The 14,789-nt window shown below is 40.2% G+C and overlaps 1 protein-coding gene across 2 annotated transcripts in view; it reads right to left on the bottom strand.

The window, feature by feature from the left end:
* Positions 1 to 14,789, bottom strand: part of LAMA2 (laminin subunit alpha 2) — a 457,344-nt gene that overhangs the window by 146,285 nt on the left and 296,270 nt on the right. For both annotated transcript variants that reach the window (XM_037894776.2, XM_037894777.2), the window contains exons 20-22: positions 11,599 to 11,705; positions 7,209 to 7,389; positions 1,083 to 1,219 (exon numbers count right to left, since the gene is read on the bottom strand). In XM_037894776.2, coding sequence (XP_037750704.1) covers positions 1,083 to 1,219; positions 7,209 to 7,389; positions 11,599 to 11,705 — 425 coding nt within the window. The remainder of the gene's footprint in view (positions 1 to 1,082; positions 1,220 to 7,208; positions 7,390 to 11,598; positions 11,706 to 14,789) is intronic.

Genomic DNA, 14,789 nt, shown 5'->3' with positions numbered 1-14,789 from the left:
TAGGGACGGCATGGCCGGCGCCGGAATGCCGCCCCTAGAAATGTGCCACCCCAAGCACCTGCTAGCCGGCCCTGTCTCCAGGAAATCTCTAGTGGAGGTGTATGCAAATTTAATTCCTCCAGTTATGCAACACCCCCCACACCAGTCTTTTGAAGCTACACCCTGAGGAGAAACCCATTGTCTATGAATCAACTATTATCAAGTCAAAGACCCAGACTGTATAAAGGAGAGACTTTCAGATTCATGGGTGAGCCAAGGTGATTATGAACTTGTAATCACTGGCAACCCCCTAGGTGGGGTTTGAAGCCAGAGCCCTTCCTGCAGTCAGGGTGTGATCTCTGGTAAGCTTATTAGCATGTGTGTAGGTTCTGTTGTTATTTTTAATATGTTTTCTCTGTAATGCTTTCATCTTAAGAAGAAATGCACTTGCTTTGAAAGAGCTGCACGGTAACTTAACATAACTTAACATAACGGCAGTTATGCTGTTTATAGTCTCTGAGGAAGGAAGGCAAAGCGGCCTCCTGAGTCAGTCTGCCTTGCTGATGAATTCACAGAGTAGGCAGGGAGCTGTGCAGCCTGCCCATCAGTAGGGAGAGAAATGTGCATCTCCGCCCAAGAGAGGTAATCACTGGAGTGCTAGAAGACTAAGAGTGGGTGCCCTTGCTGGACCATAGTGGGGCCCTGAACTGTAACAGTAATCTTCCCAGTTGAGTTAATATACCTATAATACAGAAATCATAAACAAACAATATCCAACAGCTTCACCATGGATGAACATATGGTACAAACAGATCTGGTGATGCAGCAAATAACAGATTGTATCCCAGGACAGAGAGTCTGCAGTATTCAGATACAGGTCATCAGCACCTATATTGTTTCCCTGATTGATACCAAAACTCAAAACACAACCACGTGGCTCTTTACAAGCCTAAAATTGCAAAACTCAAAACACAAAACTCAAATTGCAAAACTCAACCACGTGGCTCTTTACAAGCCTAAAATTGTATTGTAGCTTCAAACTACTGTACTTTACACCATAGAAAGCATGGAACACACAGAGAGAAAATAAGAGATCCACTCACCTTGCACCCACTGACAATGTCATGACCCCAGTAATTTGGTGCACATTTATCACACTTCTCTCCTATGGTATTGGGAGGGCACACACAGCGGCCGGTGACTGGATCACAATTATTACCAAGATGGGAACACTCACAAGCTTCAGGGGAGAGAGATAGAGAAATAAAACAGAGACAAAGTCACCCTATCTCCCTGACATAGAGAGAGCAAGGTTAAGTCCATTTTCATCAGAGCTTTCACTACATGACACTTTTCTGTTGTCATATATCTATATCTATATGAAATAAAGTTATTCCTTCCTCTTGTTCCCTTTTGAAGTCTAAGGGTTCCTCTCCACTTCTTGTTCTTTGCTGGAATTTCTCTGCAGAGAGGCTCACTGTAGCCAAGCACTTCTATTTTAAGAGGGAGATATTTTTTAAAAAAATCAAATCTTCCTGGCTCCCCTTCTTTTCATCCTTTTGCCTCCAAAGAGGTGGCAGAAAGAGAAAAATGGAGGTAGTCTGAATAAATATCCTACAACTGAACTGATTGCAACTCCAAGTGGTGCTAATAATGTGGACAGCAGAAAACCCACATTCACCACTGAGATCCCCTTTAGTTGCATTGTACGGGGAGACTTTGGCAAACCAGTAAAGTGCCTGAAACCACTATGGCTTATTGCTAAAAGCAGCCAAGTCAGCAGGCTGTAAATTGGCCATTCAGCGGTCTCAGTTCAACTAAGGCAGGAGGGGGGGGGGGGGTTGGGTGCCACAGAGAGGGCAGCTTGACCCCGCGTCCTTCCTGATAAGAATTATGTTGAAGTTGCTGATACATGGATTTTAGAAGAGCAGGATGTGCCCCAGGAATGTCTATTGGGGTCTCAAGGCTGCAAACTCTGGAAAAACCCAGACCTAGTTAATCAATAATCAGAAGGAGCTTCTTGCTTGCCCATTGGAACTGCTTGCTTAACAAGTTTTCTTTAAGGGACATGTCATTCTATTACTAATGTATAAATAAGGGGGAAAAGTTTGAGGTGGTGGGACTCTTCAGGACTGGACTCTCCCTCTGGATGCGTCGGGCTGTCGTTGTGCCACTCGAGAACCACACTCAGCTTTGGTAATTATCAGGGGTTGGGGGTGTTTTACTAACCTGTTGCAGACATGTGTATAAGTGCTTGAGACTAAGTAAAGTTTAGCTTTAAGTGAAAGCACTCTTGTGTTGTCCTGTTTGTGCCAGCCATCTATCGGTCGGATGGCTGTGTCTCCCCGGATTTATTTCCTGACACCACCTCACACAGAGTAAAAGTTACCAAGAGCTTTGGGTTGAAAGAACCCTGGGTAACAGCATCTGCTTCAGAAGCAGTTAAAACAGTAGAACAGAAATCTAGTTCCCTTTCTTCACCACATTCTGCTTTTAATGGGTCTGTAATAAACTCTTCAAAGAAAATTAGACTCCGGTTTCAAATAAAATTGTAAGTTTAGAACAATGAAGTGCAGCAATAGAAGAAATAAATCAATGAGCTAGATGATAAAATCCAGAATTTTTATGAAGAGAATGATAGCACTAAAGCTTTAACTGGAGCAATTATCAGAGATAATGTTGCTATTCATAGTAAACCAGAATTTATGGAAAAAATATTAAATCTATAAATGTTTGGATTCTGGGTATTCCCAACTAATTATGATTGAAGAACTATCAGTTAAAGTTTCAGCTCTTTTAGCTTTATTGGCTGGAACTGAGTCATCTTAAAATATAATGGGCCAGATTATGGTCAATCTAACACTTCCAAGAAGGTTGGCACAGGGCAACTCTTGACTCTACATCATGGGTAGCATCTTGGATGGGAGAGCTGCTTCCACAGGTAAGTGAGGAGTGGGGGCTCTGACCAATGCAACTGCATCAGTATGCTGGAAAAAGTAATTTGCTCCAGATCCATAGATTCATAGATTATAAAGCCACTGGTATCATCTAGTCTGACCTCCTGTATGATACAAGCCACAGAACTTCCCTAATTAATTCCTGTATCAGTATATTTTTTAGATTAACCTCCAGTCTTGATTTAAAAATGGCCATTGATGGAGAATCCACTACCACCCTTGGTAAGTTGTTTCAATGGTTGCTGACCCTCATGGTTAAAAATATAGATAGTGCAGGTACAGGGTTGGCTCTGGTTACTCCCCCCTCACTTCCCACTACAGCAGAAAGGGAATGAGCAAGCAGCTCATGACTGAGTGACTATCTGTTCCCTCGTCTGTTTCTAGGGCAGCACTACAATGTACTACCCCTTGCTTAGGGTTGTGGCACAACCACAGTTTAGCTCAATGAACAGGTAAAATATACCAATAAAAAGCCTTCTATTGTTCAAAATGTTTCTACTCCAACCAGAACTAAATCATGAGCATGGCGTGGAAACGTAACAGTTGGCTGTGGTTTGGTAAAAATTGATCTCTCTAAAACAAATCAACTGCTGCAGAAAATTATTAAACGTTTGCCTTGAACCTGCAATGACCTTCATGCAGATGGATTCTTGTGCCCACACAGCTCCACTGACTGCATGCTGGTGTAGAGGCCCAGCCATGCAGAGCTCACTGAGGGACTGAGTCTGTCACTTGAATTCTCTTCTCTGGATTTCCAGACTTTAGTACTATTCGCTACAAATGTTATTTAATTAAAAATAAATTGATATTACAATACACAATAATTATAGTGTGTGAGCTTAATAAAATAAATAATAAAAGCAGAATTCATTTGTTGCAGGTGAAGAACTGGATTCACATGTAGAAATCTTGTACATCTTTTCTGTACGGATGTCAATAATATATTGTGATACTTTGTTTTTCTATAATATACCTTTGTAGGTTTTATGTTTTTTTTATTATGCCAAAAATCTCTAAATTACATTCCTCTTGGATAAATGCTAGATAAAAGAGGCCCAATATTTTATTCTACATTTAACTGTCTCTTTGGTGCTCATTTTCATGGACTTTTTTCGAGTATGATTTAATATACTTAAAAACATTCTGTCTTTTCTATGTGATTTATTATTCAATTCCTGTATTTTTTGTCTTTTGAAACAACATATAAAAAGCTTACTTAAAATAGATGGGGGTGGGAGGGACTTGCATTTTTAACAGAATTCCTTCCTATTTTCTTCATTTTAGAACTTCTAAAAATCGGAATCTTCCGATTTTAAGTAGCTGGATTTTTTTTTTTAACAATGGCTTTCTCATCTGGTACAAAGCAAATATATTTCTGTCAAAAAAACAAAAACAAAACCCCTCCTAAAACAAAAAACTCCCTTTTTACCTGGATTGCTTTCCCAGCTTAATAGACTGTCTTAAACTTACGTCTTTTTGTGTTTGGAGAAACAGAATTTAAGATTTTAATGTAAAATCTCATTTATGGTCCTTTCATGCCCCTTACTCAACTATGTGAAAAATATTTTGTAATGAGTGGGGAAACATGCATTTAAGTATTCTTATTATCTGTAGGATGATTAAAGACAGAAAGATTTCACAAAAGGGATGTGCTTTCTAGTTCTGTGACTGTTAGAAGAAGAGTTGTCTAGTTGGCAGCCGGTGTCAAGTGGAGTGCCCCAGGGGTCGGTCCTGGGGCTGGTTTTGTTCAATATCTTCATAAATGATCTGGAGGATGGTGTGGATTGCACCCTCAGCAAATTTGCGGATGATACTAAACTAGGAGGAGTGGTAGATACGCTGGAGGGCAGGGATAGGATACAGAGGGACCTAGACAAATTGGAGGATTGGGCCAAAAGAAATCTGATGAGGTTCAATAAGGATAAGTGCAGGGTCCTGCACTTAGGACGGAAGAACCCAATGCACCGCTACAGACTAGGGACCGAATGGCTAGGCAACAGTTCTGCGGAAAAGGACCTAGGGGTGACAGTGGACGAGAAGCTGGATATGAGTCAGCAGTGTGCCCTTGTTGCCAAGAAGGCCAATGGCATTTTGGGATGTATAAGTAGGGGCATAGCGAGCAGATCGAGGGACGTGATCGTTCCCCTCCATTCGACATTGGTGAGGCCTCATCTGGAGTACTGTGTCCAGTTTTGGGCCCCACACTACAAGAAGGATGTGGATAAACCGGAGAGAGTCCAGTGAAGGGCAACAAAAATTATTAGGGGTCTGGAACACATGACTTATGAGGAGAGGCTGAGGAAATTGGGATTGTTTAGTCTGCAGAAGAGAAGAATGAGGGGGGATTTGATAGCTACTTTCAACTACCTGAGAGGTGGTTCCAGAGAGGATGGTTCTAGACTATTCTCAGTGGTAGAAGAGGACAGGACAAGGAGTAATGGTCTCAAGTTGCAGTGGGGGAGGTTTAGGTTGGATATTAGGAAAAACTTTTTCACCAAGAGGGTGGTGAAACACTGGAATGTGTTACCAAGGCAGGTGGTAGAATCTCCTTCCTTAGAAGTTTTTAAGGTCAGGCTTGACAAAGCCCTGGCTGGGATGATTTAATTGGGGATTGGTCCTGCTTTGAGCAGGGGGTTGGACTAGATGACCTCCTGAGGTCCCTTCCAACCCTGATATTCTATGATTCTAAGAGACCAATCATTAGGGTTGGCCAGAAAACAAGAATTCCATTTCATGAAAAACTTTGAGGTTTCCACATTTGGTTCTGTTCCAGTGAGGAATGAAACCAAAACTTTCAAAACTGAGCTAGAGACAGAGACACTAACTCTAGAGCTGTGCCTGATTTCAGACATGTACTAACCACGGAGCTATAAGTGTCAGGAGCTCCCTCTGCCCCAATGAATAGTTAAATATTTACAGAAAGTGGAATAGCTCCAACAGAACCGATCAACCGAAGCAGCGGCTGACTCTATAGCCCAGTGCTTTAGGCACTCCCTAGGAAGCAGGAGACCCAGGTTCAAGTCTCTGCTATCCCAGATTTGGACCCGGGACTTGAACCTGGGTATTCCATATACTGCATGAGTTCCCCAAACACTGGGCTCCTGGCTATTCTGGGTGGGTCTTGAGCTCTCTCTACCCCTCCCCAAAGAAATACAGACCTGAGAATCCTTCCCAACAGAAGCTTTGCTGAAACAGATATGTTTCTGTGAAAAAAACTGATTTCAACACACTGGCATTTCCTGAAAAAAAAAATTTTGTTGGAAAATTCCTGACCAGCTCTACCAATCATGAACTCCATTCACAGTTCTCTTGTTTTATGCACTAAGAGCTTGGTGATGGCAGATACCGTTAGAGCTGAGTGAATAACTGATTTTTTGGTTCATAGGAATTTTTGGAAAAAATTAACAAAAATTCATTTTAGGTAGAACTGAACTCTAAAATTGTGAAAATTCAGGCAAATTGAAACAAAAATCCATTTCAGATTAAACAAAACTGATTTTGTTTCCCATTCTTTTCAAGGGCTTACTTAACAAAATGGCCAAACAAGGAGGGGGTCCTGCTGCTGCCCTCCCTATAACTTTAGCCCTGATGTTAGGGCATGAGAGATGTGGGAGACCTAGATTCAATTCCCACTCTGGCTAATGTAGAGAGGGAATTTGAACAGGGTCTCCCACCATCCAGAAGACTGCCCAAGCCATTGGAGTATGGGATATTCAGGTGTGGATCTTCTCTCAATATCATCTGCTGAAGCTACTCCTTATTTCATGGCTAGTCAGTGAGTCTCCCATATCCTAGGTGAGTGCCCTAACTACTAGGACAGTGCCCTTTTCACTCTCTTTACCCCTTATTCAGAGCAGGGACTCTGAACCTGGGTATCCCACATTCCTGGTGCCCTAGCCATTGGGCTATTGTAGGGCTCACTCTCTGACCAGAAATTCCATCCATGACCTGAGAAACCTTCATGACTGATCATTTCCACAAAAAGTTTACATGAATCACCATTTTCCGACCAAAAAATGTTTAATTTAAAAATTCCTGACCAGCTCTGTCCCTATGCCTTTTATGCATACCCATGATATAGCAGCTTGGCTATAAAAAGAGGTAAGAGTGGGTCACTCCATATTATCTTGTTTTCTCTCTGTATGCAGCTCGGCCCATGGCAATGCCCCCACCTTAGATATAGCGTAGGATAGTCCTAGGAAGAACATGCTACAGATTGAGAAGGGAAAAATTTGCAACAGGCCATGAAATGGGACCTGATTGTTTACGTACGAGTGCATCCTCCTTCTTCAAAGTTATAAAACCCACGAGCACAGCGATCGCATTTCTTTCCTGCTACGCCAGGCTGGCAATGGCACTGTCCATTCTCATCACAGTCGAAGGATTTGGAACCAAAAGAATTGCAGTTACAGGGAACACATCCTCTAGACGACTGTAGACCAAATGTTCCAGGCTGCCACATAAGACAGAGGAAGAGCATTTAGTATAGACGAGGTCTATCTACAGAACAAAGAGTTAAACAGTAAAAGTGCTGGGGGCAGAGGGTTTATTTGAGTTCTTTCCTCCTCAACGGCAATAAGAATAATCTGAAATAAATTAAAAATAAAGGGCCAGACCCTAAAGCCTTTGAGTTGAGGACATGACGTATCTTGCTGGCTCTGATCTGAGTAAGGACTTAAGTATTTGATCCAATGTTTATTAGAATTAGGGCACTTTGTGTTGCTGTGTAAACCTGATGAATTTTCCTATGATGTCTGTTTCTAGAACCTACCGACACATGTAGAAATAGAGGGTAATCAGATTGCAAACAACCTCCCAAAGACATACTCATAAGGCATCCCTAAGTATAGCAATTTATTTCAGCAGGGAGATTTTGAAGTCTGCTCTAAAAGGTCACTTATAGAACTTTGCCATTTAACCTGGCTGGAATGCTGGCTCCATCTTGCTGAACTGAATATTTGGATTGTGATATTTTTGAAGGTTATAGTCATAAGCTAACTGAATAAATACAAATACTGACCTATGCTTCAGCATAGTCTGCTATATGCTTTGCACATTATCATTATGATTTTTATTACATTTGTCTGATTTCAGGCCCATTCTTGCTCCCACAGAAGGGAAACAGGATGGAATGGGAGGATAGATTTCACCTCCTTGGGTCAGGGACCATTTCTCACACATTTGTCAAACAGTATATATGACTACAGCACTCTGTGAATAATGCATAGAGATAACTTACAAAAAACAACCGAACCCTCTATTTTGCTGCCGAAACGGGGGGTGGGGGGGGGGGAAGCATTAAGGTAAAATTCACAGGCCAAATTCAGCTATGGTATAAGCGAGTACAACTTTATTTACTTCAATGTGAGTTGTATCCTTTTATTCTAGTTTTGAGTGTTGTCCAATATTTTCAGGGCAATTAAATAGTTCTGACAGCTGAAGATAAAGCTAACCAATCAGCCTCTTGTTTCTCTTCATTTTATTCTTTTACTTTTTTTGCATTAACCGCTCCAGGGGCCTTCCAAAATCAAAACCTGAAGACAAATATTCTGCAGAAGTTGAATATCAGTGGTTATAACACTAAGTAGCTCCCCACTTAAACCTATCTGTATAAGGCAAAAATACTTGTGAAGAAAGGAAGATAAGGCTTTACTATATATCAAACTGGACAGACCTATGCTGAGCTTTCGGCCGATAGGTTAAATTGTTGACACTGAATCAGCTGAACAGAAGTTCTATGGCAGCACAATATTCTTTGTATTAAAATGATGAGTTCAATTTTACATTAGGTTTATGTTTACTGTGAATATGACAGGGAAACCAAACTTTGCATATAGTGATTTTGTCATTAAAGTGCATGAGGCTGTGGAGGTAGAGTATTTTTATTTAGCTGACATGGATCTGACATGGATCAGATTGCTGGAACAGGGTCTCTGGGCAGAGGTCAACTGGAAGAATCATGTGAAAACTAATGAAGGATCATACATATAACAAGTAATTATCCACATTTTCATTTCCACATTTTATAGTGATATGCTACACTGGTATGTACCTTAGCATGATGAAACATAACAGAGAAAGGAATACCCAAACTCATGTAATTAAATTTCCAGGTTCAATTAAATCTACAGACCATCTCTACAGATTTCTTTCATAAGAGGAAGAAATAGAATTCAAAAGAAGAAATGTGAATATGCAAAATCTCAGGACAGGGATTCAGATCAATGCAGTGAAGCAAGCATAACCCAGCATGCAGCTCAGCTCTCAATGAAAGGTTTGATAGGATCTAATAAATTCTGTTTATCAGGGTGAAAAACAGTAAAATTGGCTCACAGGCTAGAATTGCATAGCGTGAAGGAAAGAAGGATCACCAGCATACTGTATTGTCTACAGTGATGAGTTTTGCAGAGTGAAAGGCATTCTGATAAGTCATGCAGTCCCCCCCAGATTAATCCTCAATAAAATCTATTTATATATTGAAATTAAAACTCTATTTTATAAGCATCATATTTAACAGGGAGCAAATTTCTCACTTCTAAGACCCTGGATAAAAACAAAGAAATACGCTGAATCTTTCCGAATATACTATTATGTTTTGTCTTTATGATGGATGTTCATGTATGTGTAAAATATGTGCAAATAGTATTTGTGCGTATAGTTTTGGGTAACAAAAGTATATCCTAAACACTTCCATTTAGGAACAGGGCATTATAATTACACCAACTTCAAAAAAGCCTGCTTTGACTAGACAAGAAAAATAACAGGACTATCCTGATTATTGTTTTCAGTTGGGAAATAGATTCTTCCAATGTGCACTTTAGCCAATAAAAGAAGTCAGCTCAAGTAGCTGGCACGTGAATTAGTGAAAACTCAAAGTCTACTTCATACGATGATCCAGAATCCCTACATATGTTCATCATCAGGGTTGATCCTTCTACTAAATTTCTTGATATCTGGAATCCGTAAAGATACAGGGTAAAATCCTGCCCAGTTAAAGTCAGTGGCGACACTCCCATTGACTTCAATGGGGCCAGGATTTCACCCATAATTTCTGTATGTGTCACTATTGATTATGTTGTCTCTAGACTTATTCTGGTATTTATGGGTTTGCCTACATTGTGCTTTGGGCTAGGTTCAATCCTGAAGGAGTGTAAATATTTTAAAAGTCTGCATTTGTACCATGTCATATTCCTAAGCCTGTGGCTTCTTGATAAACTGTTAATTTAGCACAACACAGAATGGGTGTAAAAACCTCCAACCACGATTTGGGAGTCCCCATGCACAAACAAATGCTGAAATCCAGCCCATGCATCACACAGGTTTTCTGATTACCAAAGCGACAGGCCTGTAAGCACCCCGTGGGCAGCCGCTGGTACCAGTGAAGCCCCATCTCTGAGAAGGGACTTGGATTTGCTGAGTGGCCCGTGGATTTTCTTTCCGTTTATGCACCTGTCTGCTGAGCTCACAGCGTTTACCCATGAATCCTGATTTGCAGATGCATCTCCCCGACATATCACAGCGCAGTGACATGGATCTTAAAGGACTGCAGCCACAGGGTATGCAGAATAGCTTTTCTGGGGCCCACAAGTAGTTGGGCTTTAGGAGTGAAAGGCAAAAGATAGTTAGCCAACAAAGGCAGAGAAGTGATATGGAAAGATGTTGAGAAAAAAGTGCGGCATTAAACAAAGATTAGCTCTGCATCTACCATCTGATAACATACTTATGAAACAAAATACACAAAACGTTGAATTTTATAATGGGAACTCAAATATAAACTCTATGGTTAGTATTAACTAGCTTTAATTATTGTATGTGCATATTGTACAGCAAAGGTCAAATTCTGCCCTCTGTTCCACTGATGTCAGTGGGGCTCCCTTGAATGAAACCTTTGACTAATATTGAAAATCAAAGTGGGGCATTTATGGAGGCCCTGACCCAGAAATCTACTTGAGTAAGTACACAGCTAAGTGTGGAAATAATCCATTCCATTTCCATAGAATTCCTCGTGTGCTTTAAACTAGGCACCTGTTTAGGTGTTTTAACAGAGAGGGGCCAAAGTCAGGAGTTCTCACTCGGCAGTCTGTGGAGCTTCAATAATCTATGAAGCGTTTTCTAGTGGTCTGAAGAACAAAACACTTTGAAAATCAAGGATTTGGGGACTGGGCTGTTGGGTGGGTCCATGAGAGGAACTGTCTTTTGCAATGTTTTCCTCTTTTGAACTAATGCACCAAGACAACAGGCAGTTTTGCCATGAAAATCTTCACAATGCATAAAGCACAAAATTCAATGCAGAGAAGACAAGCATTTGCTTTTTTGCAAATCAGCCAGTCTCTTTTAAGGCAGTAATTTTTTCCTCAGGGCTCTCCTATGTATTACCTTTTTCATATACATTAAGGATTGATAGTGTATATAATTTTCAGGTGACTTAGAATAAAAAGGTATACATGTTAATTACACAGAAAGTGGTATATTCATTTAGTGCTGAGTTTTCCTCCAGAAAACTCCCAGAATACACACCAATCTCCTGCTATAGCAATAAAACCATTTAACTTTTGCTTTTCTTTGCCTGGAACAATCCATAATATTTTTTTAAATGGACAAGTACTTAGTCATGTCAAACAGTGGAGAAGAGTTAAATGAAATCCCAGTTCTGATTACTCACCTTACACTCATCACAGCGACGTCCCACAACATTGGGCTTGCACTCACACTGCCCTGTCTGAGAGTTGCAGATCTCTGAGAATGAGCCATTGATGTTGCAGTGACATGCTACAGGGAAACAGAGTTGTCACAATGCACTTTGTGAGGACATGAAATGCATAATAAGTGAAAGATTACTCTCCAATTTCAAAACAGTTTTTTGAAGCCAAGCATTTACAGTATTATTAGACTTATTACTGGCAAGGTCCTGTGAGGTGCTGATCACCTTAGACTCTCACTGATGATAAAGGCGGTTCAGGGTACTCAGTACATCATACTATCACACCCTATTTTAGGATTAGTGCACCTGTAACTGTACATTATAAAACTGTTTGCAAACTGAGGAATTTTGCTTCGAGATAAACCAAATCATTTGCAAGTCACCAGAATCCAAAAATAGGAGAGCATACTATTATGGACATGTTTCAGAGTAACAGCCGTGTTAGTCTGTATTCGTAAAAAGAAAAGGAGTACTTGTGGCACCTTAGAGACTAACCAGTTTATTTGAGCATGAGCTTTCGTGAGCTACAGCTCACTTCATCACTATGCATCCGATGAAGTGAGCTGTAGCTCACGAAAGCTCATGCTCAAATAAACTGGTTAGTCTCTAAGGTGCCACAAGTACTCCTTTTCTTATTATGGACATGTTCACCTATAATCAAGGGTCTGAAACTTTTACTTCCTACTCTATAGATTACATGCTCAAAATCTCATGGAAAACTGAGGAATGAGGAACAAAGATCTGCTGAAACCCACTGCTTCTAAAGAGCAGCCTGTCCACTGTACCAAATCTTCGTATCAGCAGGATGGTGGTTGAGTAGCGATGAAAAGGTATAGGGTTGAGGTTTAGAGACTAGCTTGCTGTAATGCCCAAAGATGAAACTGGAGATCATATGCTTCCATGCCTCCATCTCAGCAACGGGCAATGTAACTCAGGTAGGCACCCTGCTGCCATTGGCTGGCGCTCATCCAATCTATGCCCAATCTCACTTTGAAAGAGCTATGGAAAGGAGTTATTGCTTCTCAAGGCAGTATACCTTTTGATGCACTGCATTCTAAGTTCTGATGCTCTGAGAGAGGAAGAACTTGATGCACAGCGAGGCTAGTCTACCAGCTTCTCCTCCCACTCTCTTTGATCATGCCTCTCTCAGTCACACAGACCGGAGAATCCATAATGATTACAGAAGGGAGAGAGGTGGCTATATGATGGTGAGGAATGTGACCATATAGACACTTTTCACATCCCCCTTCACCTTCGTGAACAGGACCATCCGTCTCCCTTCTTCCCCAGGAGAGGAGTTCATATAGTCCTGTACTTCTTATACTATAAATTCCCTCTGCTTATCAGGTCCCTGCTCCAGTATCTTTTGCCCCTGCCAGCTTCCCTGAATGCCTGTTTCTGGTCCTTCTCTCAAACCCCAACTTGACATTTCATTTTAAGAAACACTTGTAGTCCCAACAGTACACATTGTGATCAGCATTAAAAAGTTAGCATCTCACAGACCACCGCATGGCATTTCAGATACTGCAGTTATTCCTAGTCTATGTATGGGGAAATACTGCAGTCATCTCATATGACTGTCTCCGATCTGCACATAAATGCTGGCTCTTATACAGAATGGTATTTTTTTATTTTTTTGATGTGCTATGTGATGATTGTCACTTCATAACAAAAGACTGCAGATTTTATAACTTGTGAGTCTATTCATTGTCCCATTTTCCTAGGTCTTTAGATAAGCACTTCACATACTGGAATAAATACATACATACATAAATTAAAACCTGTACTGCCCTAATGTCTTTTTTTGGAACAAGCAAAGCTTGTTCATGTCTTCATAATGCTTTAATCTACTTACATTTTGGGATATATTTAATATAATTCAAAGATTTAAAAACCCTTCTCCTGTAGATTATATCACTTGTCCCCACTTTTCCCTGATTTTTTTTCTAGCTGCATCTTTGTCCCACTTCCCTCACCCTTGTATCCACCATTCCTCCTATTGACTCCCAGTTTGTTTACTTTTTAAAACTACCTACCTTCCAAAAAGAATACATAATGATTATTATTACATACATCCTTCAAAATAGCTTTCTAATTCTGAGATCAACAGTGAAAGATTATACACTTGTAAACCTCCATTCTTAAAAGCATAACATAGGTTGTCAGCATGTAATATATATACAGTAAGTCTATTGAGGACTTCATTGGAGTTTTGTCTTTCAGACAATTCCAAATATGGTATCTCAAGACTTTAAGACAGAAATTACACTTTTTACACAAATCAGGTTATGCTATTAGTAATATCATACTCAAAATTCCACACAGTGTACTCCTAGTTTGACTACGGATGAGCTCTTGAGAAGGAGTGTAATATAGTGGTTAGGGCAGAAGTTGGAAGTCAAGACTCTGGTTCTTTTTCGCAGCTCTGCCAATGTGTATAATACGTATAGGAGTAGCATGTATTTAGTAGTATCATCTGCTAAATTACTGATCCACACAATAAACTGCATTTATTTCACTTACACTCTGCTCACTGATTCACCTCCACAGTTATTGTCCAAACCTCTGAGCAACTTCAAAAAGTTGCAATTTAATAAAATAGCCTGTCAGGGAAATGTTTTGTTCTTTCCAGCAAAAGAAATTTCCCCCCAAATTACATTGGTCAAAATCTACTATTCATATCATACACACACACACATCTATCTTTATCTATGGTATAGTACACACACGTACACATCATTATGCAATTTTTTTCATCTGATCCAACTGTGATAGTACCAGGATAATTGCTTGCTGTTTTCTCTGCCAGATTGTGGCTGTTTCACACTACCATCACTAACAACCAACCCAGAAGAATCATATCAAAGAGGCTTAGGACATTTGTTCAATATTCTTAGATTTGATTTTTTTTAAATACACTTTGAAATTCAGAAATGCTGTGATAATATACAGCTGGGCCATCATTTGAAACGGCTAATGCAAATGACAATAGCACTCTACTTAAGAAAGAGCAGGAAACATTTCAAATAATAACCTCAGAGCAAAATTCATGCTTTACAATACTCTGGGATTTCGCTCTTTGATAAAAAGTGAAAATTGAAAACAACCAAGTCAAGTCATAGTCCCTCTGATATTGTAGCTGCAGGGCAAAC

The sequence above is a fragment of the Chelonia mydas genome, chromosome 3 (genome assembly GCF_015237465.2).
Source record: "Chelonia mydas isolate rCheMyd1 chromosome 3, rCheMyd1.pri.v2, whole genome shotgun sequence".
In the NCBI taxonomy this organism is placed as follows: Eukaryota; Metazoa; Chordata; order Testudines; family Cheloniidae; genus Chelonia; species Chelonia mydas.
This window is presented reverse-complemented; position numbering and strand designations above follow the sequence as displayed.